Genomic DNA, 27386 nt, shown 5'->3' with positions numbered 1-27386 from the left:
GAGGTCATGGATTCAATAATCTTCCTGGTTGTGCCCAGTTAACTGCACTTGTGCAGCAGGGGGGTGACAGAACTGTAGCAAAATAACTAATCGCTATGGATTTTGGTCTCCTGGAAAAGTTCTGGTTGAATGAGCACTTCTGAGAACAAGAACTCAGGAAAGATACTTTTTCTCATGTTACAATTTCAGGATCCTGTTTCTGCTATGTGGGAACCAAACTTTACATGCTTGGCAGAGAAACGCACGGTAGGAATTATTAGTCAACTTCAGACACCAGTAAACGCCTCTTCTTAAACTGAAACGTTCATCTTTATTTGGATGCCCCGTAAGACAAAACACAAGAGGATGTATAACAAAACAGCAGTACAAAAATTAGCCTATCTTATATACACATAAGCAATGTTCCAAAATGTAAACCCCATCCCCAGTGGAAAAGCAAACAAGAACAAAAGTTAATCCTAAAGAAATGTCATAAAAATATTTCCTACATGAACTACATTTTTTTTTTTTGCTAGCCAACTCATATATGCTGTGGTAAGGTTAAAAAAGGGGAAGTAATGTAAAAATGCCCCCTCGGCTAGACACAGTGGAATATGCCATTTTGTTCCTGATGGATACACCAAGCACCCAGCCTATCGATTAACCAGAAACTAACATGTCAAGGCCATAGAGATGTTAGCAATTGCTAGCCAACTGATAGGTTGAAACGTTCGTTGGTCAGGGTACAAAATGACTTGTTTTTAATTTTACCCATTTGTGCTTAGCGAGACGCGTCCCCTTACAACAGCCGTGATAACCATTTTGTATCTCGAGGCCTTGCTTATGATGATGCATCCTAGTGTGCCACACCCACAGCGACAACAGCACAGGGGACAGGATGCGGCTCAAGCTGCAAAATGGCTGCCTCTAGTTTTGCCCAGTTGTGCTCAATATCAATCAAAAAAAGCTGTTGGGCAATTTTTTCCTTTTAACAAATCTATTTCTTTAAAAAGAAAAAAACAAAAAAAAAAGAAAAAAACAGCAGCAGTCCTATTTCAATGCAACCTTTACAAAATACATTTTTTATTTTATTTTTAAATTTTATTAATAAAACTGACCTTGCCTTAAAGTACGGTTTATCCTGCTCAGTGAGGGTTAAAAAATTTTTTTTTTTGTAAAAAGTTTCACTTTATACAAAGATTGATTGTAGAAAGTCTATTTTTGTCAGAATTTCTTTTGAGTTGTGAGAGGAAGAAGAATTTTTACCTACAAAAAAGGAGGGGAAAACATGGCAAACACCTGAGGTCTTCAAAACCCTCAAGAGATTTAAAAAAAAAATTAAAAAAAAAAAAAAAAAAAAAAAAAAAGTATTTTTGTAGGGAAAAAATTGTTTTGTTTCAATCAAAAAAAGTGGTATAATTAATCAGCCAGGCTTGTTTAATATTTAAAAGACAAAAATGAATTTACTACAACTTTGGTTAACCTGAGGCCCAGAGAGTTGCAGTTCAACAAAGGTCCACAGGTCAACCAGACAGAATCGAATTTATTCAATAGTAAAAAAAGTCATTGGCGCTAACAGAATACTACACCTCCATTTCACACATATATATTAAAAAAAAAAAAAAAAAGCAAAAACAAGACAGTGTGACATGACAAAAAAATTAGTTGATATTGAATTTAATAAATATGCTACATTGTTTGGTTTGTATTTTTTCGTAGTCTAACAATGAACCCAAATGAAATGCTGACTGTACAAAAAAAAATATATATATAAAAAAAAAAAATGAAAACTAAAGTATAATTTACACTGAGCTGATATCCTTTCCTAACTAGACACTCTAAACTGCAATGACACTGACATTGTAGAGTCAGCCGTTTTGTGACGGGAACCTGTGCATATAAAGCAGCCTATCAAATCACTAGGAACTAAAGTCTTGTGCCCTATATAATCACTAGTTCCTTGCACCTTTACAGGATTCATCCAACAGCTGCTACACAGTGTGAACGTAAAGTATATTAACTACATAACTGCCAGAATGCTCTGTAATATAACACTCTAAGACAACAGTGCCTACATCCTCCGCTAAACACAAAACCCTGCCAATCAAGGCAAGTTGCCAACATGCGGGTGACACCGATCAACTCCAATTGACCCCTGAAAGACCAGTCTATGAAAAAGTATGGCTGAATATTTGGGTTTCTAGTGGAGGAAGATTCCACGTCAGCCAGTGACACCAATAGATGCTCGAGATACTGCAAATGGATGAGTCACAACGTAGGACTCTACTGTATATAGGGAGAAACAACAACCCTGTAAAAGACCACAAAAGCCATACTGACAAAAGTTACATAACATTAAATCTCTGTGAGTTACAGAGCAGTTAAGACAAGACATTGCACAGTCACACAAAAACACATGTTAAAAAAAAACAGAAGCCAAAAAATGTTAAAGTAACTTGTTCTCACGTATTCAATACTGGACTGTATTTTTTTTTTTTTTTTTTAATCTTTTAAACACACGGAACACCATGTTAAAAACGTATTTTCCCAGTCTTCAAAAGCAGGTGTGAACTTGGAGATTTTATGTATTTCTAAATAACTCAACCCATTGAATGAATAAAAAAAAAAAAAAAAAGAAAAAAAAAAAAAAAAATCAAAGTTGGAACAATTCTCACTTTTGAGCGGCAAAGATAACTGGGTAACTCCATGTTTTTCTCTGCCAAATTGCTTAAACACCGAGTTACATATAATGTGTACAATCAATAGAATGTGACAACAGTAGCACAAGGAGCACCTCAACTCACATGTCAAATAAAAACACGGGAGTTTTATTAGCCACAAAGCTGGTTCTTGTTGAGTTCATGCTTGTATAATTCACAAATGCATGCTGAGCAAGGTGTGCCTACAAAGCTGTGCTCTACAAACCTATAGGGTGGCGAAGTTCTCTTCTGCCACCCAGAAATCCAGCAATGCATAGATCTGGAACATTTTTTGGTGAACTGGGTGCCAACATGTATACAAGACTGATCTCTAACCTAGATGAATCCAAAGGACTTTGGAGCACCTGTAAAAAACTGGTGGTGATGCAGGTGAGTATTAGTGAGGACTTAACACTTTGGAGTACCAAACATCACAAATACTAACTGGCTTGCAGAACACATACAAATAGACTCACATTTGACATACAGGCAGCAATCGGTTTTACTCAAATGAAGAATGAGGGGGAAATCAACAGGTTTTAGACTAATAATGGTTAACTTTTGGCTGTTGAGGACCCCAAGTACCAGGATGCCCTCTCCAGTAACTGTTCTTGAAGTATCACAGTTGAGCTACAAAACTCTTAGTACACCCTACCAGCCAGCAGCTGCTGAATCAGGTTTGAGAAATCAGAGTTCCAGCATTCATTGCCAGCTAGCGGGTATTGAGGAGTCAAAGTTGAGTGTCCCACAAGTATCTAACAGTTAGCACCTGTTAAGGGAACAGAGCATGACTAATGTCTACAAAGCCCTAACATTCAGCACCTGTTAAAGAACCAATCCTGAAAGCCTGGGACTATGGCTCCTCAACAACCAAAGGGTCACAAAGCTGCCCAGCTTTAATTTAGATTGAAACCTGACAACTTTTATCAGATAGTTTTGTTTGCTTCCTTCCTAACAATTAGACCCAATGGAAAATCGTAACATAGTGTTAAAAAGGCACAAAAAAGCTTTGAGTCAGTTCTTAGGGTAAGCTGCCACCAACTAGCTCTGACACGTCTTCTGAAGAGAATTTTATGAAACATATTAGGAAAAAAAATAAAAAGATGGTTTAAGAGTTTGGTAAAATGAGACAAATTAATAAATACAAGCATCTGGCTTTTTTTGTGATCCAGTTTTTTGTTTGTACAGTTCCATCGCAAGAATTGAAAGCCTCCCAATTTTGAGAAGGGGATGACTGGTGCCGACGGCTTTCTGCCATTTGAAATCGACAGATTGTGGACTTCCCATCCACCTGCCATTAGCACCGTGATTCTTCAAACTGTAGTTGTTGGGTTTGTGTCCACCGGGGGTTATGAAGTTCTGTTTGGTTCTAGTAGGCTGGTTGGCATCAAGTACCTGAGACGATAGCACCAATCTTGTTAAACAGCAGACGGTGGGAAGTTGAACACTGGGAGAGCAAGGTTCAGAGCAGACTTGGTGCCATTGAAAATAAATAAAATCGCTTAAAAGGGCTCTCCCTATGAAGAGTCACAGAAAAAATGTTGCAGTTTTGGCAACGTTCACAGGAATGTTTGAAACTTCTCAACTGTCCTTTCCATCTCCTGCAAAAAAGAAAGAAATCCATTACCTTAACCAGTTCCACTCTTAAACAATCGTTTGCACACATGTTAAAATCTGCAATTGTGTTTATAAAATGACAACCACTTGATGACTGCCTAACTGTAAATGTACGTCATGACTTTACAGTTAAATACTGGGGTTATGGCTGCAGCTAAATGCCATAACTCCGGTATCTTTTTTTCTTCAGGATGTTGGCTTTATGTTTATTTATTTCAGGTACTTATATAGCGCCGTCAATTTACGCAGCGCTTTACATATACATTGTACATTCACATCAGTCCCTACCCTCAAGGCGCTTACAATCTAAGGTCCCTAACTCACATTCATACATACTAGGGCCAATTTAGACAGGATCCAATTAGCCTACCAGCATGTCTTTGGAGTGTGGGAGGAAACCGGAGTACCCGGAGGAAACCCACGCAGACACAGGGAGAACATGCAAACTCCAGGCAGGTAGTGTCGTGGTTGGGATTTGAACCCACGACCCTTCTTACTGCTAGGCGAAAGTGCTATCCACTAAACCACTGTGCCGCCCCTATATGTTATGTTAAAAGTTATCCTAGTGGCAGATTTGCCACAGGGTCCCTTTTATAGGCCGTGAGAGAAGTGCCCTCTCCCGCCGCTTTCCGGACATTTCCGAGCTTACCAGAACCGTCGTAAATCAGGAGCCAATCTGGTGTGGCCAATGGCTAGGCAGAAAGTCGAGTGAGGGCAAGACAGCCCCCACACGGCTCTATGCCCTTGGAGGACTGGAGCAAGATCTAACATCACTTCCCGTTCTCGGGCAAAGGATTTTATTTTTATTTTTTTTTTTAAGGCAAAAGGTCTTTTTTTTCTTTTAAAAGGAAAACAAGATCTGGGGTCTTTGACCTTAGATCTCTCAATAAAGAGGACCTGCCATGCTTATTTCTTTTACAAGGAATGCTTACACTGCTTGTACTAGCATTAAAAGTGATCAAAAAAATACAATTAAAGGGACAGTGTAAAAATAAAAAGTAAAACAAATAGGAAAAAAAATAAAACATTTTTTAAAGCGCCCTATCCCTCCGAACTTGCATGCAGAAGCGAACGCATATATAAGGCATGTCTGCACACGTAAACTGTGAACAAACCACAGCTGAGATATTGCTGTAATCATTAGAGTGCAAAAATTGTAGCACTACACCACCTCTTACTCTAAACAGGTAACCTGTAAACATTTTTTAAAGCGTCGCCTATGGAGATTTTTAAGTACCGTCATTTGTCGCCATTCCACGAGCGTGCACAATTTTAAAGCATGGCATGTTCAGTACCCATTTACTAGCGCAACATCATCCTTCACATTATACAAAAAAAATTGGGCTAACTTTACTGGTTTTTTTTAATTTATTAAAGTGTGTTTTTTTCAAAAATTTGCGTTTGAAAAACCGCTGCACAAATACAGTGTGACTGAAAATATTGCAAATATTCTCTAGGGTCTCTGCTAAAAAAAAAAAAAAAAAAAGGCTTGGGGTTCTAAGTAATTTTCTAGCAAAAAATACTGATTTTTACTTGTAAACAACAAATGTCAGAAAAAGGCCCGGTTAGCACATGGTTAAAACTCCCAGAACATAAAAGATATGTTCTGAAAAAGAGGCCTTGTAAAACAAAGACAGTAGTTGCAATTTTTTACGTTGCTTGATGTTTGTGTAACTTTTTATCAAATGCACATTTCATGAAAAAAAAAAAAAAAAATTAAACATTGTTATACTCAATGTTTTGGTAAAATATAAAAGAAGGTTGTATCAAGTAAAAACAAGTCAAGTCTTAAAGTGATATTACATTACATATTACATTTTTTTTAACTTCATTACCATCACAAGGAGGCTAAAAATAGGATTTTTATAACAGCTTACCTGTAAAATCCTTTTCTTGGAGTATATCACGGGACACAGAGCACCATAGTAATCACTATGTGGGTATATAGGCACCTTCAGGTGATGAACACTGGTATACCCAATATAGGAAGCTCACTCCCTATATAACCCCTCCTCCTTTCAGGAGTACCTCAGTTTTTGTAGAAAAGCAATATAACTAAACCCCAGAAAGAGGGGAGGGACCTCTGTGTCCCATGATGTACTCCAAGAAAAGGATTTTACAGGTAAGCGGTTATAAAAATCCTATTTTCTTTATCGTACATCATGGGACACAGAGGACCATAGTAATCACTATGTGGGACGTCCCATAGCAATGCTATTTGAAGGGAGGGAGACAACCCGTAGGGCACCCCCAGACTTGAGGACCTTTACTGCTACCTGCAGCACACTGAGCCCAAAGGTGATATCCTCATGCCTTCTTACATCCACCTGATAAAACTTGGTGAATGTATGTACTGAAGACCAAGTTGAGGCCTTACAGATCTGAGTCATGGAGGCCTGGTGACGCACAGCCCAAGAAGCACTAACTGCCCTGGTAGAGTGCGCTTTGACTTGAAAAGGTGGAATCTTACCCCTTAAATAATAAGTCTGAATTATAACTTGCCAAATCCACTTAGCGACAGTGGATTTCAACACTGCCTATCCTTTTTTAGGACCCTCTGGCAGTACAAACAAGACATCAGTCTTCCGGATCTGAGCAGTCGCCTTTAAATAGACCTTGACTGCTCTCACCACATCAAGACAATGTAGTGACTTCTCTTCCCTGAAACATGGTTTTGGAAAAAACGATGGCAGGACAATATCTTGGTTCAGGTGAAAACCCGAGACCACTATTGGCAGAAAACCTGGATGAGGGCGCAACACCACTCTGTTCTCGTGAATAATAAAGTATGGCTCTTTACAAGAAAGAGCAGCTAATTCCAAAACCCTCCTTGCGGAGGATATAGCAGCCAAGAACACTAACTTCCTTGTCAGAAGGACTAAGGGAATATGCTGTATCGGTTCAAATGGCTGTTTTTCTAACACTGACAAAACTAAGTTCAAGTCCCAAGGGTTCAAAGGTGATCTAACTGGCGGATTAAGCCACATCACTCCTTGCATAAAACCCTGGACTAAAAAATGTGACGCAAGCGGTCTTTGAAATAAGATCGATAAAGCTGAGACTTGGCCCTTAATAGTACTCAAGGCCAATTAGCAACCACCAACTGAGGCTTTGGGACACCCTTGGGGACAGCCGCATTGGCAAGTCTAAAGCTCGAATCATTTTGTTCCAAGCAGACAGGATACTGTTTTGCAACAGTCTTGAATGGAACTGGGCATAGGGAACTGCTTCGAATGAAGCCACCATCTTTCCTAACAACCTCATGCAAAGGTGATCGGAGGGATCTCCTTTCAACCTGACCATCCGCACCAGCTCTCTTATGGAATTGATCTTTGCCTGAGGCAAGAACATACTTTTCTGGGCTGTGTCTATGATCAGGCCCAAGTACTCCAGCCTTTTTAGCGGTTTTAAGGAAGACTTCTCTAGGTTGAGAATCCAACCTAGACTATCCAGGTAACTGGTTGTAATGCGTAGTACGATTTGCTCCAAAAGAGCCATTGAGTGGTCTATTAGCAATAGATCGTCTAGGTACGCCAAGACTGTTATGCCCTGTGCCCTTAACCTGGCTAGAGGTGGGGCCAGGACTTTTGTGAACACCTGGGGTGCTGGTAAGGCTACAAACTGGAAATGCTGCTGTTCTACCTCGAACCGCAGAAACCTTTGGTGAGTGGGAAATATAGGAACATGCAGATATGCATCCCTGATCTTGATAGATGCCAGAAGTTCTCCTCCTTGTAAGATAGAAACCACTGACCTGATCGACTCCATGCGAAAGGAGCGGATCTTCAGGAACCGATTTAGAATTTTTAGATCTAGAATGGGTCTGACATCTCCTTTCGGTTTTTGCACTGTAATGAGGTTTGACTAAAACCCCAAACCATGCTATTCTGTGGGGATTTTTATGATCACCCCCTGAGCCATTAATTGGTCTAGTGACCGAAAGATTGTCTTTTCCCTGAATCTTTGGGAACGTTTGACCTCAGAAAACGAGATGGTGGAAAGTCCCGACATTTCAGTTTGTACCCTAGAGTTACCGTGGAGATGACCCATCTGTCCTGAATTTCCTCTTGCCAGACTTCTGACAGGGGCCTCCCCTTCATAATGAGGCTTTAGAATTCTGTTTTGTAGGTTTCTGGCCCCAGGCCTTCTTATATGCCTGGGCCTGACCCTGAGGTTTTCCTCTAGAGTCCGACAACGGAGGCTGTCGCCACTGCCTAGAGGCGGATGCCTCTGGCGTAGGACAAAGAGTCCGCTTAAAAGAAGGGCGTTTACTCTTTCTTTTGACTGACAAAAGAGTACTTTTCCCACTTTAAATCATTTGGATATAATTGTCCAAATCATCCCCAAATAGCCGATCCCCATGAAAAGGAAAACCAGTCAGGAGCTTTTTGCATGGTGCTTTGGCTGACCAATTTTTTAAACACAGGATTCCACGCATGTGTACTAGTACAAGCGCAAGGCGGGGCGCCTGGTGAATAGAATCTTTAATGGCGTCTACAGCAAAACAATGCTCTTGGCAGCTCGGCCAAATCCCGGGCTGGCTGTACAGGAAGCTCTTTAAGGGCCTGTCTAAACTGGTCCTTTAGGGATTGACAGATGCCTATTGCAGTGACTGCAGGCTGAGTAACTGTACCTGCCAAAGAAAAAAAGGATTTTAGCAGGAATTCCAACCTTTTATCTTTTGGATCCTTAAGCATTTGTGCATTGTCTACTGGACAAGTTAGACTTTTATTCACACTTGAAATCGCAGCGTCAACTGCTGGTATATTCCATTTTTTGGTGAATTTTTCCTCCATGGGATAGAGAACTGAGAATCTGTTTGGAGGGAGAAAATGCTTATCCGGGTGATCCCATTCAGCATAAATAAGTTTTTCAAGTAATGCATGGACAGGAAACGCATGCAAAGGCTGTGAAGGTTTTAGAGGCAGAACCATGAGCGCAAGTAGGATGGAAAAAACGTGGAGCCGACAACCGGGACTTCCGCACCTGAAAAGCATGGCAGATCTCTTACCTCAAGAGGAATCCCCCCCTGCAAGCTGCTGCGGCCACACACAGACTGACACTGAGCTGAAGTAAAGACAACAGATTAAGGTATGTGCACATACTCCCTCTAGTGGAGAATTAAGGCATGACAACATTTTTCCCTAAAGAAGAAAACCATAGGTGGACTTTATAGTTCCTAGGCTTCTTCCCTTACCTTATTCTCGCCAGAAGGATTCTGCTGAATTAACAGACAGATCCAACCTTCACCCATCACGGCGGGCTGCGTTAGCAAACCTTCAAGGACCGGGTCCCTTTTTATCGGGGTTCCACTCCCTTGGACCTGTAATAGCACCCCGCCAGGAAAAACTTTAGGTAATGTAAGCATGACCAAAGCCCTGGGTCCCGGGGTCCAGCCCTTGGAGAGACGTTACAGGCAAAACCTCGTGCTTCGTATACAAGGCCCGGGTACCATCCACCTTGGCCTCAGTGGCACTCTGGATGGATCTGGTCTGTGGAGGCTATTTAAATCCAGCAAGGATTCCTCCTGGAGCTCCTCAGAGCACACTCGTGACCAACACTTTAGACACTGGTGAAAAAACTGAGGTACTCCTGATAGGAGGGGTTATATAGGGAGTGAACTTCCTGTATTGGGTATACCGGTGTCCATCACCTGAAGGTGCCTATATATCCACATAGTGATTACTATGGTGCTCTGTGTCCCGTGATGTACAAGAAAGAAAAGTCCCCTATGCGATAGCACTATGCAGATGACAAACCACTTATGTCTCTGTAAAGATTACCTATTAGACCCCCAATATCTTCTCTGACCACCTCAGCAGCTAATCAACTATAGGTTGCAATGCTTCCTTTGTTTTAACTACCAGGGAATGACAGCTCTAAAAATGGAAATGCTGAAAGCTGAGCGATTCCAGCATCTATTTACAGCAGAAGAGATAAAGGATTGGATGTCCGATCTGCTCCCACACACCCCCGACAGTTTATTGTGGTCTTGGGCTCCTGGACAGAACAGGGTGACGCCACACTGCCTGCTCTGTAACCGTGATCAGGCGTCTATGCAGCTGCCTGGATCACTCTTGCATGACTGCTAGCTAATTAAAATTGGTGACAAGAGGTCATGGCTGCTACTGCCCCCATAAGCTTGATTTAAACGCCTCACTCTGAACATATGCAGTACACCCAAACAGGCAAAGTAGGTAAGGGAAATTAGTATTTAATCTGTAAGTATTTTGTACTGCTTATTAGTGTTGAACAAAACATATATACTATACATACATATTTAGCTTCTAAATACATTTTGGGCGAACAGGACGTTCTCACATGGTTATGGACTACAGTATTGAGCTGGCCAGAAATGAAGCCATAATCCATTTGAATGGATATTGAGAAATCTATTGGGAACAGGCCACTCTAATATCAAACTGCAAATTCAACTCACCTCCACTAGGGCAGTTTTGTCATACTCCATCCTGTGGATGTAGATACACTGGCTGAGGACAGAGTACCACCTCTCCAATTCATCCACTGTCAGATTGCAGCTTTTCTTTACCACAGTATTAAGCAGTTTCTAAAATGATGAAATATATATCAAGAATAAGGCCATTGTGGGCAAACCAAGACCAGACATCTACTAGATCAGTGGTCATCAACCCTGTCCTCAGGATCCACTAACAGGCCAGGTTTTATGCATTACCTTGGGGAGATGCAGACCAGAATACTGCAATCACTGAGCAGCAAATGATATCACCTGTGATGTATTTCAGTTATCTTGCAAACCTGGCCTGTTAGTGGGCCCCGAGGACAGGGTTGATGACCACTTTACTAGATCATATATAAGAAACTAGCAGTATCATTACCTCTAGCTTGTTGTTGTCAACAATCAAAGGTGGCTCTGGATCAAGGTTCTCGTTCAAATAAAGGTCCTTGTGTAGAATTTTGCTGCCTGGATTACCTATGTCAGAACAAACAAGGTACACGTTACGCAGATATTAAATGGCTTTGTAGGGAAAAAAATGAAAACATTACCAACAAACTGGTACAGTTCAAGCGTAAAGCCATAGAGAATGGTTAAAGAATGGTTAAGGCTCCAGTTAGGGTTTTTTTCCCCGTCTGTGCTCCATGTAAGAGATGTCCCTTAAAGGGCAAGTTTAATGAAAAATTTCCAAAAAAAATCCTCCTTGCATTCCAAAAATCCCCAGCACATAATATATTACCCATCCACTATTAAAATACTTGCTCTCGCCTGCTTCCATACACTTAGGCGTTGGGCAGCCTGCCTGAAAAAAAAAACCTCCTTAGTAGCTGCCCCCCCCTCTAATCTGCCTTAATGGCAAAACAGCAGATGTTAGATGTGTGCCCCCCCCCAGGTAGCCCCTCTTGCTCTGTCAAACACATTTCTCAGTGGGTTCTCTAAACCAGCCCACAAAATTACCACTCACCTGCTCGCATGGAAAATGATTGAGGGCGAGCGTGGGCTGCCATGGAAAATGTAGGGGGGGGGTTGAATGGGAGCCGTTGCCCCAGCGATCGCCCAGATCATCACAGAGCGGCGATTGCCCGCTGTAACAGCTTTCATTTGAAATGCCCAGTGTTCCTGGCGCTCAACGTCACACACAGTACGGCCTTCTGGTCTGGGTACTTTGATAGACAGAACACCTGTCCAATGCCAAGACATGTGACATCAAAGTACTGGGCCAGGAGGCGGGACTGTGTGATGCCGGGAACACTGGGCATTTCAATGAAGGCCATGCTAAAACGCATTTGGGATTTTTTGGAGAAAATGGCCATTAAAATGTAAAAAACGTACGCTTTTAACTTTTTGCCCTAGAGACACAAAAGAAAAGGGAAATTACACCAGAAAAAAAAAAAAAGCGTCCCTATTGAAAAACTCCCGCTCTATTCTCTGTTTTGGCGACTTAAAATGGTTATAAAGGCATAAAAATTTTTACCTTACCGCGTTCCCTGGATTAAAGCGGTAGTAAACCTTGCGTGGTCATTTTTACCTACAGGTAAGCCTAAAACAAGTTGAAATGAATATCTCCTAAATGTGCACAGTATAGGAGATATTCACCCTGGATTCAGTCAGTTATGTCACTGCTGCATGCGCTCTGAAGGTGCGGCACACTGTGCCGGAACCATGGGCTCCTGAACACAAGCGCGGGAGTGACGTCATTGCGGCTCCGGCCAATCACACAGTTGGATCGTGCAAACCTGGAAGACAGACGAGGAGGGGGCATGTCAGCCCTCAGTGGTGATCGTACAGTACTGGAGGGCTTTGTAGTAAAGCTTTAAAGTAATAAATGTCCCAATATTTGTATCACACCCCACGCCTCCTAAATACTAACCTGAGTCCTCACTTGATGCAGCACTGTGCCTGTCTGTAGCAGCTCTCTAACTGCATTCATAGGACAGAGGCAGCAGTGGGATCCATTGGTTCCTGCTGCTATCAAACAAATCCCGTGAGCAGAGAGTAGGGTCAAGATGTGCTGTGTCTATGGATGCACATAGCACGGCTAAGGAGCGAGTCGGCATGTGCAGCCCCATAGGAAGTGGCTTCCTATGGTGGCGCACGGAGAAGAGAAGGAGCCAAGAGAGCAGGCGGGGGAACCCAGAAGGGGAGGTTCGCAACTGATCTGTGCAATGATATTGCACAGAGAAGGCAAGTATAACGCGTGTGATTTCAGAATATATATTTTAAGACTACAATCACTTTAACATGTAGGATGTACTCAGTTTGTGTATTAGAGACAATGGTGAATAGCAATAAAAAGTGGTAAATCTCCCCACCGAGGGACTTTGACAACAGAAGCTTGACTGCAATCCTAATCCTTCCAAATTCTGTCCAAAACTAAAAAGAATTTTTTGACTTTGCATACCATTTAATATTGCCAAAGATGGGTATTATTGCAGCTTTCCATGTGTTGCAAGTCCTTCATATCCTGCTACCCCTTCCACAGGTAATAATTATAATGCAACACTCAAGGGTAGAGAGGGCAGACTACTACTGTAAATTGTATTGAGTTAGAATTACAGTCAGCCTATTTATTCTGTGTTTTGTCTTTCAGATTGGCCATACATGGATCTAGCGATCGACTCCTCTTGAAAGGGACTGTTGAAAAACTTGTGTTTGATTAGCACATGCAGCCAATCATCTGCAGCGCTGATCAGTGTATTCTTATCAGAGGAGTCCCACTAATCAGAATACAATAGTGCAGCAGGGAGGATTCCTCCATCCACCTCAATTATGTAGATGGGGGAATCCATTCTTTTTCTCCAGATCAGCCAGGTGGTCGATCAAAAAATAGGTACATCTATGGCCAGATTTACTTTTAAATCTATGATATTTTTTTTTGGGTAGGGGTGATGGGTATTTACAGGAGTAGATAGAGATCTAATTATAACTTAGATTTCAGCCACCTTAAAGTGGAACTTTACCCATAACAACGTGATAAAGTTATTTAGGAAAGTCCATATATTCCACTTTAAAGTGTTTAAGTCTAAATTCGAAATCACTGCCAGCCTGTCTATTAGAGCCTGGCATACCACACTATGCAAATCATTTCTAAAAACGAGCGTTGTAAATACCTATTTAGAGCTATCATCAGGCCGGTCATGTTTTTGCGGCCGCTTTACATCTCCAATGGATGGCTTCTGCGAGAGGGGCCAAGATCTCCTTCTGACGTCAGCCGGGGAGGGGAGATCACGTGGACACCCACAGAAGCCCCGTCTCGGAGCTGCAAAGCGGGCACGAGTAACGTGACCGGCCTGAAGATAGATCTAAATAGGTATTTACAATGCTCGTTTTTAGAAATGACTTACATAGTGTGGTATGCCAAGCTCTAATAGAGCGGCTAGCAGTGACAATTGTAGGTTTATTTTTAATAGTAGTGGGGAGACAGAGACACAGAAAGGGAGCTGACAGGCATGAAGGAGGAGGGGGAGAGAGGAGATTAGAGAGGCAAGAAGAGCTGAATATGATGGAGGGACGCACTCTAACCACGGTGGTCAGGGATCAGCAGCCCTGATTTTCATGATCAGTACAGAAAGGGGATACAGGAAGTGGCAGGTTCAGGGAGGTTATTATTTTTTACATTCTGGGGGGGGGGATTCAGATTGCACAGCACAAGCGCTGTGCTGTTTAATCTGCTTTAAGGGACCAGAATCTGATTTTTTGGGGGGGGGGGGGGGGGGTTAACACACACTTTAATAATTGTGCTACTAAATTTAGTGTGTGCTGTAAATTGCCTCCAGCATAGCTCCGGTTTCTTGCTGGAGGCTGCCATTTTGTTGAAGCCAAGAGACCCTTGAACAGCAGTAAATCAAAGTGGAACTACACACATTGATTTAACAGTTTAAAAAAAAAAAAAAAAAAAAACTTACATTTCCGTCAAACTGCTGGTGTCATGTCTGATCACCATGGCAGTTACAGAGGCAGCTTCTTTGGCTGTAAAGGATAGGAGGGTTTAATTTTGCTTTAAGGCTGTCCAAACAAGGCCTATTTTGAAAAATACCCAGTTATAAAAGATGGCAGGAAGGGCTGAAGATATTGCAGTTTTGTGATTTTGATTGTGGTGTTTATATAGGCAAAATAAACAGCCAGAAAAAAAAAGAAAAAAAAAAGTGCTCCCTCCCTTGAATGCATATTTTTTAACATGGCAATTTGGGTGGCACTTTTTTTTTTCCTTTCAACATCTTTCCATTTATTATTTTTGCAGTACCTCTTAGCCGAATATTGTGTGTAATCCTGGGGAATTTGGAAATTTTATAAACTTATATCCACAGTGTCTGGAAAGTATTCATACCCCTTGAAATTTACATGTTGTCATCGTACAAACAAAAACGTAAATTAATTTTATTGGGATTTTATGTGTTAGACCAACACAAAGTGGCACATTATTGTGAAATGGAAAGAACATGATAAATGATTTTCAACACTTTTTACAAATAAATATGTGAAAAGTGTGGCGTGTATTTGTATTCAGCCTCCCAAATCAATACTTTGTAGAACCACCTTTTGCTGCAATTACAGCTGCAAGTCTTTTTGGGGATGTCTCTACCAGCTTTGCACATCTAGAGAGTGACATTTTTGCCCACTCTTCTTTGCAAAATAACTAAAAAAAACCCCCAGCAATTTTCAAGTCTTGCCACAGATTCTCAATTGGATTTAGGCCCAACTTTGACTGGGCCATTCTAACACATGAATATGCTTTGATCTAAACCATTGTAGCTCTGGCTGTATGTTTAGGGTCGTTGTCCTGCTGGAAGGTGAACCTCTGGCCCAGTCTCCGGTCTTTTGCAGACTAACAGGTTTTCTTCTAAGACTGCCCTGTATTTGGCACCATCCATCTTCCCATCAACTCTGACCAGCTTCCCTGTCCCTAGAAAGAAAACCATCTCCACAACATGACGCTGCCACCACCATGTTTCACGGTTGGAATGGTGTGTTCAGGGTGATGTGGTGTTCGTTTTCCCGCCACACAGTGTTTTGCTTTTAAGCCAAAAAAGTTACATTGACCGGAGCACCTTCTTCCACATGTTTGCTGGGTTGCCCACATGGCTTCTGAAAACTGCAAGAGACTTCCCTATGGCTCTCTTTCTTGCCACTCTTCCATAAAAGTCAGATTTGTGGAGTGCACAACTAATAGTTGTCCTGTGGACAGATTCTCCCACCTGAGCTGTAGAGCTCTGTAGCTCCTCCAGGGTTACGATGGGCATCTTGGCCGCTTCTCTGATTAATGCTCCCCATGCCCAGCCTGCCAGTTTAGGTGGACAGCCATGTCTTGGTAGGTTTGCAGTTGTGCCACTCTCTTTACATTGTTGGATGATAGATTGAACAGTGCTCCATGAGATGTTCAAATCTTGGGATATTTTTTTAAAACCTAACCCTGCTATTCTCCACAACCTCCCTGACCTGTCTGGTGAGTTCCTTGGCCTTCATGATGCTGTTTGTTTACTAAGGTTCTCTGAGGCCTTCACAGAACAGCTGTATTTATACTGAGATTAAATTACACACAGATGGACTCTATTTACTAATTAGGTGACTTCTAAAGGCAATTGAAACCAATTGAACCTGAAACGGACCAAAAGACGCAGTGTTTTTGTACAAAACGCATCGGCCCTGCTGTGGAGATATGTGAACCGGCTCCATAGAGACCCGGTTAAAATCTCCTGCTATTGCTAATTCCCACATCCAATTCGCAATGGTGTGAACCCAGCCTGAATGACAATTGCACATTTTTTTCACACAAAGCTTTCTTTTGGTGCCATTTAATCACCACTGGGTTTAATTTTTTGCTGGACAAAAAAAAAAAAAAAAAAAAAAAAGCCCAAAAATATTGAAAAAAAAAATTTTTTTTCTGGGTTTCTGTTATAAAATTTAGCAAACATGTCATTTTTCTTCTTTACTAATGTGCGCGGATGATGCTGCACTGATAGGCACTGACGAGGCTGCAATTATATGAGGCACTAAAGGGGAGCACTGGCACTACTGATGAGCACTGTTGTGGGCTGCACCAATTCTCAGGACACCGACGATCAGTGACTTGACCAGTGCAACCCCTTTCACACTGTGAAGGAATGTGATGTAGATGGTAATGATAAACTGAAAATGTCTATTTTCTTATGTGTATACATATTTTTCTCCTTGCTCATTATACAAGTATACAGGTTAGCTCTGTTTTTTTATCTTCTCAAAATGGCGGGTACACCCTACATCCCACACATCAGAAGAATGCGGAACTGAAGATAAAACCAGGGACAGCCAAACCTCGACATGAAGATTCTCCATTTTCTTATCATAACCAATGAGATGTACCTATTAGACTAACATAGCAATGATGTATTTTTGTGTATAAAACATTAGCACCGTCTTGAATAAATCAGAAGTGTAAGAAGTAACGGTGCTGAGCGTGTCTCAGAGTTTACTTTTATATGCATGCATAGCCACACTTTCCAATTAGAGACAGCAGCAGATAACCTTGAGCTCGACTGAAGCTCTTAACCTTAACAACACTAGCCAGTCACCGGCCTCTCTCCTCAGTGCGAGGAAAGGAATGCCGATAACTGGTAAGTGTGTTTACATAATGATCAGCTGTGATTGGACACAGCCGATCACGTAAAGAGCCGCTGTCATTGGCTCTTTAACCCAATCAGTGATGCGCGGGGAGAAGGACGTCCTCCCAGAACTAGAGCGTTCCCGCTCGACCATCATTTGGCTACACGGCAGGCAGGAACCAGTTAAAGAAAACTAGACTGAGAAGGCGAAACACATTTTTAATTTATTTCTAATGGGATTTATATTCAACTGTAGGTCATAACAGAATGGCTTGATCATTAAAAAAAAAAAAAAAAAAGCAATCAAAAAAAGAAATGACCCCTGTTCAAAATTCTGCATACCCTTCTTAGTTCCTTATACTGTGTATTGCCCCCTTTAGCATCAATGACATTACGCAGTCTTTTGTAATAGTTGTCTAATAAGGCCCTGAATTCTTGCAGGTGGTATGGCTGCCCTTTCCCCAACACAAAATGCCTCCTCCAATCACATAGCTGGAGCTTGCAAACCCAAAAGACAGATGGGGGAACACATCAGCCCTCTCAGCGGTGATTTAACAGCACTGGAGGGCTTCACTCCAAGATGAGTGTTTCATAATGTGCTAGCATGCGAAGGGGGACCTGTGTAAGTTCACCTTACAGAGTTTTCTGTAAAGGTGAACTTACCCTTTAAAGGATTAGTAAAGTCAGTTTTTTTTTAATCTTAATGTATTCTATGCATTAAGATAAAAAAACCTTCTGTGTGCAGCAGCCGCCCCCTAATATTTACCTGAGCCCCATCTCTGTCCATGAGTGTCTTGGCTGTCCGAGACTCTCCCTCCTGATTGGCTGAGTCACAGCAGTGGTGACATTGGCTCCCGCGTCAAAGTCAGTCAGCCAATCAGGAGAGAGAGGGGCGGGCCCAGGTCGCAGCTCCCTGTCTGAATAGAAAAAAGGGAGCTGTGACACCATTTGGGTGCCCACATAGCAAGCTGCTTGCTGTGGGGGCACTCAACAGGAGAGAGAGGCCAGGAGAGCCAAAGAGAGAGACCCGAGAAGAGGAGGATCATTAGAGCAGGAAAGAATAACTTTTTTTCCCTCCAATAAAAATAAACGAGACTTTACAAACTTTGCCATGACCAGTCATATTTTCAATATCAGTGCAAAAATTTTATGATGTCTGTCAGGGTATGAAAACGTCTATGCACAACTGTTACTAGCTATCCATCTCCCAAGCATATACCCACACATGCAGCTTCTTTGTTTTCCTCTAGATAAGCCATGTGCTACGATATAAAATTCATCTCGCATGACACTAGTCATTAAGGAGAGACTGACATCGAGCTCCTGATATTTGATATTTTAAGATGATGTTTGACTAAGGATCCAGAAGTGGTTGCTGCTTTGATTATCCAGCTGCTCAACATTTACAACCAGATGGATTCTTTGGGCATAACCTTTCCACGCAGCACCAGACTCTGTGTCTTCAGAAAGCTCCAAGCAGCCATTTCCAAATAAAAAAAAAAAAAAAACTGACAAAAACTGGATTTAATATACAACCCCCCATGCCAAAAAAGTTGGGACACTATGGAAAATCTACATAAAAACAGAATGCAATGAATTGCAAACCGCATAAATCCAACTTTTATTTGCAATAGAAAACAAATGTTTAAACTGAGAAAATGTACAGTTTTAGTTAAACCACACTAGGGCCGCCCGTGCGTTAGCGGTAAAGCGCAGCTCGTTTTAGTGGCACTTTACCGCTGTTTATGTGGCGCTTTTCACCCCAAAGGAGGAGGGTGAAATGTGCACGTGTTATGGCGCTAAATGCTTTTCAGGCGCTTTGGAAGCGCTGTCCATTCTTTTTAATAGGCAGGGCGGCTAAATACAACGCTCCCAAACCGCCCAAAGATGCTGCTTGCAGGACTTTTCCGAACGTCTCGCAAGCGCACTGCCCGGGTGTGAAAAGCCACAGTGAAATGAATGGAAGACAGTTTTCAGGTGCTATTTCTAGCGCTAAAACGCCTAAAAAACCGGCTCAGTGTGAAAGGTCTAAAAAAAAAATAAAAAAAAAAAATAAAAAAAAAAAGTAATTTTGAAATAGATAGTAGCAACACATCTCAAAAAGGTTGGGACAGGGCCATGTTTAACACAGTGTAGCAACTCTTCTTTTAACACCCTATAAACGGCTGGGGGAGACCAGTTGCTGGAGTTTTGGGAGAGGTCCTGGGTTGTGAACGTTCGCCCATATTTACTTCTGAGACCCTCTAAGATGCCCTTTTTATACTCAATCATGTTACTGACCTGTTGCCAATTACATAATTCGGTGCAAAATGTTCTTCCAGCTCTTCCTTGTTAGCAGCACTTGCTTTGCCAGCTTTTTGTTGCACTGTCCAAACTTTGAGACATGCTGCATGCCACCTTTTTCTCTTAAAATTTTAAATTTTCTAAGTTTAAACATTTGATGTGTATTCCATTTTCTATATGTAATAAAATATGGGTTTTATAGACTTGCATCAACATTTTTGGAGTTGGGGTTGTAAATGAGTTTCTAATATTGGTGCTCCATAAAGGAGCAAAAACACAACAGCCGGGGGGCCTGGCTACAGCATGAGCGTGTGAGGATGCTTGCTAGAGGAGCTCCGTGAACCCACCACACAAATCACATCCACAGCAGTCTTCCTGGGGAGATTTTGACCCTAAACTATGCCATCTACCCTGTTTCCCCGAAAATAAGACCTAGCGTGATTGTCAGTGATGGCTGCAATATAAGCCATACCCCCCAAATAAGCCCTACCCTGTTTCCCACGAAAATAAGCCCTACCCTGAAAATAAGATCTACAAGGACTTTAACTAGGGCTTATTTGGGGGGTAAGGCTTATATTGCAGCCATCACTGACAATCATGCTAGGTCTTATTTTCGGGGAAACAGGGTAGATGGCAAACATCTCCGCAGCCTCAACGGACCTCCCAAAACCAGTTTGTATCCCTGGATCAGTACTTCTCGGAGCCCTGCCGCGACTTCCAAGATGTCGCCGAGCGGTAAATACCAGGCTGCACGTGCAGTCTACCCTATCCCTTTCTCCACACCTCCCATCACCTTCGCTCTCTCTCCCGACCTCACCCTCCAGCACAGCCAGCCAAGTGACTCACTCAGATGTGGGAGATGACATGGGGGACAAGGATCTGCAGGTTCTTATTCTTTCCCTCCCCACTAAAGCTGACCTGGAGCTATTCACCCACAGGGTTGAGAAGGCCTTTAGGCAGGACACTGGAGCACTCCAGGCTGGGCAGAGTGGAGGACCTGGAGTCACAATGGGAAGTGGTTACACCTGCCCTGCAATCACTTAAATGAATGCTGAAAGACCGACAGGTGAACTCTTTCAAAGTCATCCATTTGATCTATTAAAATAGAAGTCGCAGAGTTAACATCCGTATTGGGGGCTTGCCAGAAGTTACTGGTCCCAGAGATATTAGTTTCTACCCTGCAAGGTCTTTTCAAGCAAATTCTCGGCTGAGAAGCACCTGACCACATTGAAATAGACCGCACTCATAGAGCCCTCCCATCCACTTTCAGATGACCCTACTAAACCAAGGGATATCATTTGCAAGCTGCACAAATATTCACTGAAGGAACACATAATGTTCCACGTCAGAGGTGTCCGCTATGTGGACTTTGATGGTGCACAGTTGTCCTTCTTCCCGGATCTTTCCAGACGCACCTTAATGCAATGTTGTGCCCTGAAGCCACTACTTGAGGCCCTTCAGGATGCAAAGCACGTCTTACAGATGGGGCTTCCCTTTTAATTTGTCAATTTACCTTACGCAATAAGGACGACTTGCCGCAGTTCTTGCACCACCTGGGCCTACCCACCATTGATGTTCCAGATTGGAGGTCTTCACCTGAGATTCCACTCCCTGTACGCCCACAACCTTGGCGCCCTGCACGCCACAGGAGACGGAAGAGGCACAGGTCTAGAGATGATCAGCCACCCCTTGCTATCTCGCAATCTCCTCAACATTCTCCCCCTTAGATGAGGTCCTGAAGGACTCAAGTGAATTGCCTAACCTGATATTGTTTCCTTTTACAGGGACTCTCAGGGTTATTTTCAAATTTTTCGAAAGCTGTGGTTATTTGGTTTGTACATCTTTGATGTTGCAATGGTCTTTATACCGAACAAGTTTTTCCGGCGGGTTCATACCTGGTCCTGTGCCACTTTCCCCCAAATAGGCCAACTTCTAGGTGTTATGGAGTGGAGATCCCCGACTAGTAGTGGTTGGTTATGTTGGAAAGCCCTTACGGCAAAGTTTCTCCTAAATATACTGTATGTCTTAATGGTTATGTTTTCTAGGTTTTTACTTTTGTTTTTTATTTTCTCAGCACTCCTTGACTCTTGGATCAGTCACTTGCAGGTCTCTCCTCTTTGATGGGGACTTTGGATTTCTCCATGACTCCCGTACATCATGGCTTCCCTGAAAGTTGTGTCGTACAATGTTCCGGGCCTAGGATTGCCTAATAAACGCAGTAAGTTGTGGCTCAAAACAAAATGCTTGGGGGCACAGATGCTTTTATTACAAGAGACACTTTCGCGCTGACTCGTTCCCTTGCCTCCCCACACACTTGTATAACCAATGGTTTCTCAGCAACTCTCCGCGCTCTAAATTAAGCGGGGTTGCCATAGCTATACATAAACAATGTCCCTTTGTCATGACGGACCAGCTTACCGACTCTAATGGCAGATACGTTTTACTTCAAGGCACCATTTTAGGTTGCAAATTTACTTTTGCAACCGTGTACGCACCGAATACTCAACAGCTCACTTTCCTAGACTCCTTAGAAATCCTCTCCACCTTTAGAGAGTGCCAGCTGATCATGGGGGGGAATTTCAGTGTCAGCACGAACCCACGGATGGACACATCTACGGGTCATTCTACCCACTCATTCGCTTTCCTTAAGCACTTCAGAAAATCCCTACACTTCCAACATCTTGTAGACTGCTGGAGAGTAGGGATTTTCTGAAGTGCTTAAGGAAAGCGAATGAGTGGGTAGAATCCCACTGATCCCACTGATAAAGACTTGAGCTACTATTCGGCCACTCACACTGTGTATTGTATTCTCAAATAGATCTGTTATTGGTGGACTGCGTCGATTTGATCTATCACTATCTTGGATCACACCCCGGTAGCCCTCTCTATACATCCACTGTCCTCTGACACCAAGTCATGGACTTTGCGCCTAAATGAGAACACCTCAGATGACGAAGTGGCATCAAAGCACATATCAGAGTCTATTTCCCTGTACTTTGCCGAGAATTCAACAGGGGATGTGGGGTTGGTGTTCTTCTGGGAAGGGCATAAAGCAGTGGTCAGAGGGGAGTTCATATATCAGGGCTCTAGATAAAAAAAAAAAAAAAAAAAGCACGTGAAGGGGATCTCCAAACCCTCCTTAAAAAAAAAAAAAAAAAAAAAAAAAAAAAAAAATCCAATATGCAGAAATCAAACAAACGTATGACCTCAGAGTTGGCTGCAGAACTCCAATCTCTCCACTTGGAGCTTGCCAACCTACTGGATACCCGGATATGGGCACGCTTATGCCATATCTCTCACACATTTTACGAGTATGGGAACATGTAGCCTCGGGCCATGTCCATGAACTCCATACAGCGACGGGTTCCCAGGTAGTTCACCCCTCAAAGATTGCTGCTAACTTTTGGGACTACTATGCCCAGCTCTACCATCTCCCTGACACACTGCCTGGCTCAATGGTAGATCAGAAACAGGATTGTATACTGCAGTATCTGGCAGAGGCTCAAACCTCTCAGCTCACTACCCAAATTAGCAAACAACTTTAGACGCCCAGCACCCAGACAGAACTGCAGACAGTAGTAAAAGAGCTCCCGTAAGGGAAAAGCCCAGGATCTGACGGTTATACGAACGCCTATTACAGGGCCTTCCTCCCTCTCTTCTCTAAACCAAAGTGTGCCTACTTTAACGCGATAGCTTCGGGTACTGCCATACCCAAAGAGGGACTACTGGCCCAAATTACGGTGCTTCCTAAAGATGGGAGAGACCACATTGCCCCTAGCAGCTATAGACCGATTTCACTTCTCAACAATGATATAAAAATATTGGCGAAGATCTTAGCTAACCGTCTTAAACCCATAATGCCATCTGTAATACATCCAGACCAGACAGGTTTTATTATTGGAAGGGAAGCTAGGGACAATTCTAACCGTGCGATTCAATTGATCCATTGGGCACAAACACAGACCGACCATCCACCCTGTCTCCTGCTTTCTACTGATGCTGAAAAGGCGTTCAACGGGTTGATTGGGTCTACCTTCGAGCTGTATTGACTAGACTGGGACTTGGCCCCAACATGCTCTCCTGGATAGCTTCACTCTATAACTCCCCTAAGGCCCGAGTTAAGGTGAATGGCGTCCTTTCGTGAATTACGCTTTTCGTGAATGACACCTTCCCTATCTTGAACGGAACTAGGCAGGGAGGCCAACATTGTCCCCCCTTATTTTCGTCCTCACCTTGGAACCGTTACTCAATAGGCTTTGCATGAATCCAAATGTTAAAGGTTTCTGTGTTGGGCCAAGGGAGCATAAATGATCTGCTTATGCGGATGATGTCCTGTTCTATGTGGCTGACCCCTTGATTTCCCTCCCCAATATCATGGATGAATTACAGAATTTCAGCTTACTCTAATTTCAGAATCAATTATAATTCGGAAATTCTATCCTTGAATATTGGCTCGAGCTTGCGTAAATGGTTGCAATCCTTGTTCTCCTTCACCTGGTGCCATACTCACCTGAAATATTTGAGTGTCTATCTCACCCCCTTTGCTCCCAGCTTTATAACAGTAATTATGCCCCGCTACTCTCCACTATAAAAGCAGACCTACACAGCTGGGACTGAGTCAGTGTGTTAAAGATGAATGTGTTATCCCGAATCCTGTTCTATTGCCAAATGGTGCCCCTCTCTTTACCCAAGTCTTTCTTTTAGATCCTTAACAGTATTTTCCTAAAATATATCTGGCATGGGAGAATCCCTCAGTTGGCTCTTCGTACCCTACAGGGACCTAAGTGGCTGGGAGGCCTGGGCGTCCCAGGTATACGCAATTATCATGAGGCAATAGCTCTGCAGCGGATATTGGACTGGCACCAAGGGGTGTCCACTAAGGTGTGGGTATCCTTAAAAAAATTCTTGGCTGGCCGCAACTTATCCCATGCACCATGGGTACCCTGGGAATATAGAGGGCGGTCTGCATCTGTTTCTCCAGCTACTATTCACGCTTTGCAGCAATGGAATATCCTAAATAAGTCAGGAAAGCTTGCTCCTCCGTTCTCACCCCTAGCTCCCCTGGGAGGCTTCCCCTGGCTTGCTCCAGAGGAACACCCGTCTTTCTTCCGTACTTGGACGGCAGATGGCAAGGTGCGGTAGGTTCATCCAAGACCAGGGATTAATCCCACTGGAGGAACTTTGAGCTCAATATGGTAGATTCCCCTTAAACGACTGGAGATAGCTTCAACATTTTACACATGGTTTACCTCAAGCTATACGCTCCCCTACCTCCTCCACTACTTTTGAGAAGCTGTGCATGTCAGCCAATTCAATCCTGCATTCCGTATCTGTCCTGTATGAGATGCTACTGGGCTGGGACCCAAGAGGAAGCCAATATACATTCGAGAATGGGAAAGAGACCTGCAACATGAGTTTACTGAGCTACAACTTGACCACTTACACCGCCTTACACATTCTAGCTCTGTTGACACGAAAATGCAAGAGAATGGGTTCAAAGTAACATCTAGATGGTATAGAGTCCCCACCAAACTTGCTAGAATATACCAAGCTTCCTCGGATGCTTGTTGGCGGGACAGCGGGCATAGGGGTTCGTTTTTACACATTTGGTGGTAGTGCCTCAAGTTACAGCCCTATTGGCAGGACATTAGAACCCAAATAAACATCTTAAATATGGATCGTCCTGACTCCCCAATGGGTTTCCTCCTTCATGGCCCGACCAATCCTCTCAGCCTTTATCGAAAGTCGGTGCTAACCCACCTCCTGAATGCAGCTAGGAGACTGATCCCCATTTACTGGAAATGGAGTCAAGTTCCAAGCCGCTCGGAATGGATTTGTCTTTTGAACGACATTAAGGCTGTGGAGGTATGGATGGCGACATGTAAGGACAGACACGACAAATGGTATGGGATTTGGGCCACTTAGATTCATTATGTTAGAACAGAATTAAAATTAGACTTGAGAAACTTAACATTAATAAATCACCGGGACCAGATGGCTTGCATCCTAGGGTACTTAGGGAACTCAGTCAAGCGATTGCCAGACCGTTGTTCCTAATTTTTACAGTCTACTGACTGGAATGGTACCAGCTGATTGGAAAAAAGCCAATGTAGCACCAATATTTAAAAAGGGCCCAAAATACATCCCTGGGAATTACAGACCAGTTAGCCTAACATCGATAGTATGTAAACTCTTGGAGGGGATGATAAGGGACTATATACAAGATTTTAGTAATGAGAACGGTATCATTAGCAGTAATCAGCATGGATTCATGAAGAATTGTTCTAGCCAAACCAATATACTAACCTTCTATGAGGAGGTGAATTGCCATCTAGATAAAGGAAGGCCCGTAGACGTGGTGTATCTGGATTTTGCAAAAGCATTTGACACAGTTCCCATAAAATGTTTACTGTACAAAATAAGGTCCATTGGCATGGACCATAGGGTGAGTACATGGATTGAAAACTGGCTACAAGGGCGAGTTCAGAGGGTGGTGATAAATCGGGAGTACTCGGAATGGTCAGGGATGGGTAGTGGGGTTCCCCAGGGTTCTGTGCTGGGACCAATCCTATTTAATTTGTTCATAAACGACCTGGAGGATGTGAAACAGTTCAATCTCTGTATTTGCAGACGATACTAAGCTAAGCAGGGCAATAACTTCTCCGCAGGATGTGGAAACCTTGCAAAAAAGATCTGAACAAATTAATGGGGTGGGCAACTACATGGCAAATGAGGTTCAATGTAGAAAAATGTAAAATGATGCATTTGGGTGGCAAAAATATGACTGCAATCTATACACTGGGGGGAGAACCTCTGGGGGAATCTAGGATGGAAAAGGACCTGGGGGTCCTAGTAGATGATAGGCTCAGCAATGGCATGCAATGCCAAGCTGCTGCTAACAAAGCAAACAGAATATTGGCATGCATTAAAAAGGGGATCAACTCCAGAGATAAAAACGATAATTCTCCCACTCTACAAGACTCTGGGTCCGGCCGCATCTAGAGTATGCTGTCCAGTTCTGGGCACCAGTCCTCAGGAAGGATGTACTGGAAATGGAGCGAGTACAAAGAAGGGCAACAAAGCTAATAAAGAGTCTGGAGGATCTTAGTTATGAGGAAAGGTTGCGAGCACTGAACTTATTCTCTCTGGAGAAGAGACGCTTGAGAGGGGATATGATTTCAATATACAAATACCGTACTGGTGACCCTACAATAGAAATAAAACTTTTTCGCACTTTTTGGCCACTCATTAAAATTAGAAAAGAGGTTTAACCTTAAACTACGTAGAGGGTTCTTTACTGTAAGAGCGGCAAGGATGTGTAACCACTTCCACAGGCGGTGGTCTCAGCGGGGAGCATCGATAGCTTCAAGAAACTATTAGATAAGCACCTAAATGACCACAACATACAGGGATATACAATGTAATACTGACACATAATCACACATAGGTTGGACTTGATGGACTTGTGTCTTTTTTTCAACCTCACCTATTATGTAACTATGTTGACAAGGCCCGAACGAACACACAACCAACAGGTACCGGTTGTATGGGAGAAGTCTGTCAAAAATGTTTTAGACTTGACTTGATCCTCTGAGACACTTGATATAAAAGACTGCTCATACATCATAGTAGAGTGTTGCTTTTATTTTTTTTTTGGTTCACTTGTTTTATGTTCTCTTTATCTGCCTGCCCTCTGAGCTCTTTTTATTTTGCCCAAATTAGTGCTATATGCTCATCTTTAACGCCAAGGTTGAT

The 27386-nt window shown here is 42.8% G+C and overlaps 1 protein-coding gene across 5 annotated transcripts in view; it reads right to left on the bottom strand.

Annotated features, from left to right (window-relative positions):
• Nucleotides 1-287: 287 nt before the first annotated feature.
• ATAD2B (ATPase family AAA domain containing 2B) overlaps nucleotides 288-27386 on the bottom strand; it is a 247273-nt gene continuing 220174 nt past the window's right edge. For all 5 annotated transcript variants that reach the window (XM_073625324.1, XM_073625326.1, XM_073625327.1 and 2 more), the window contains exons 26-28: nucleotides 11153-11247; nucleotides 10735-10863; nucleotides 288-4279 (exon numbers count right to left, since the gene is read on the bottom strand). In XM_073625324.1, coding sequence (XP_073481425.1) covers nucleotides 4238-4279; nucleotides 10735-10863; nucleotides 11153-11247 — 266 coding nt within the window. In that variant the 3' untranslated portion in view covers nucleotides 288-4237. The remainder of the gene's footprint in view (nucleotides 4280-10734; nucleotides 10864-11152; nucleotides 11248-27386) is intronic.

This window comes from Aquarana catesbeiana, linkage group LG04 (genome assembly GCF_042186555.1).
Source record: "Aquarana catesbeiana isolate 2022-GZ linkage group LG04, ASM4218655v1, whole genome shotgun sequence".
NCBI lineage: Eukaryota > Metazoa > Chordata > Amphibia > Anura > Ranidae > Aquarana > Aquarana catesbeiana.
Note: the sequence above shows the minus strand (reverse complement) of the source record. Positions and strands in the feature narration are given on the sequence as shown.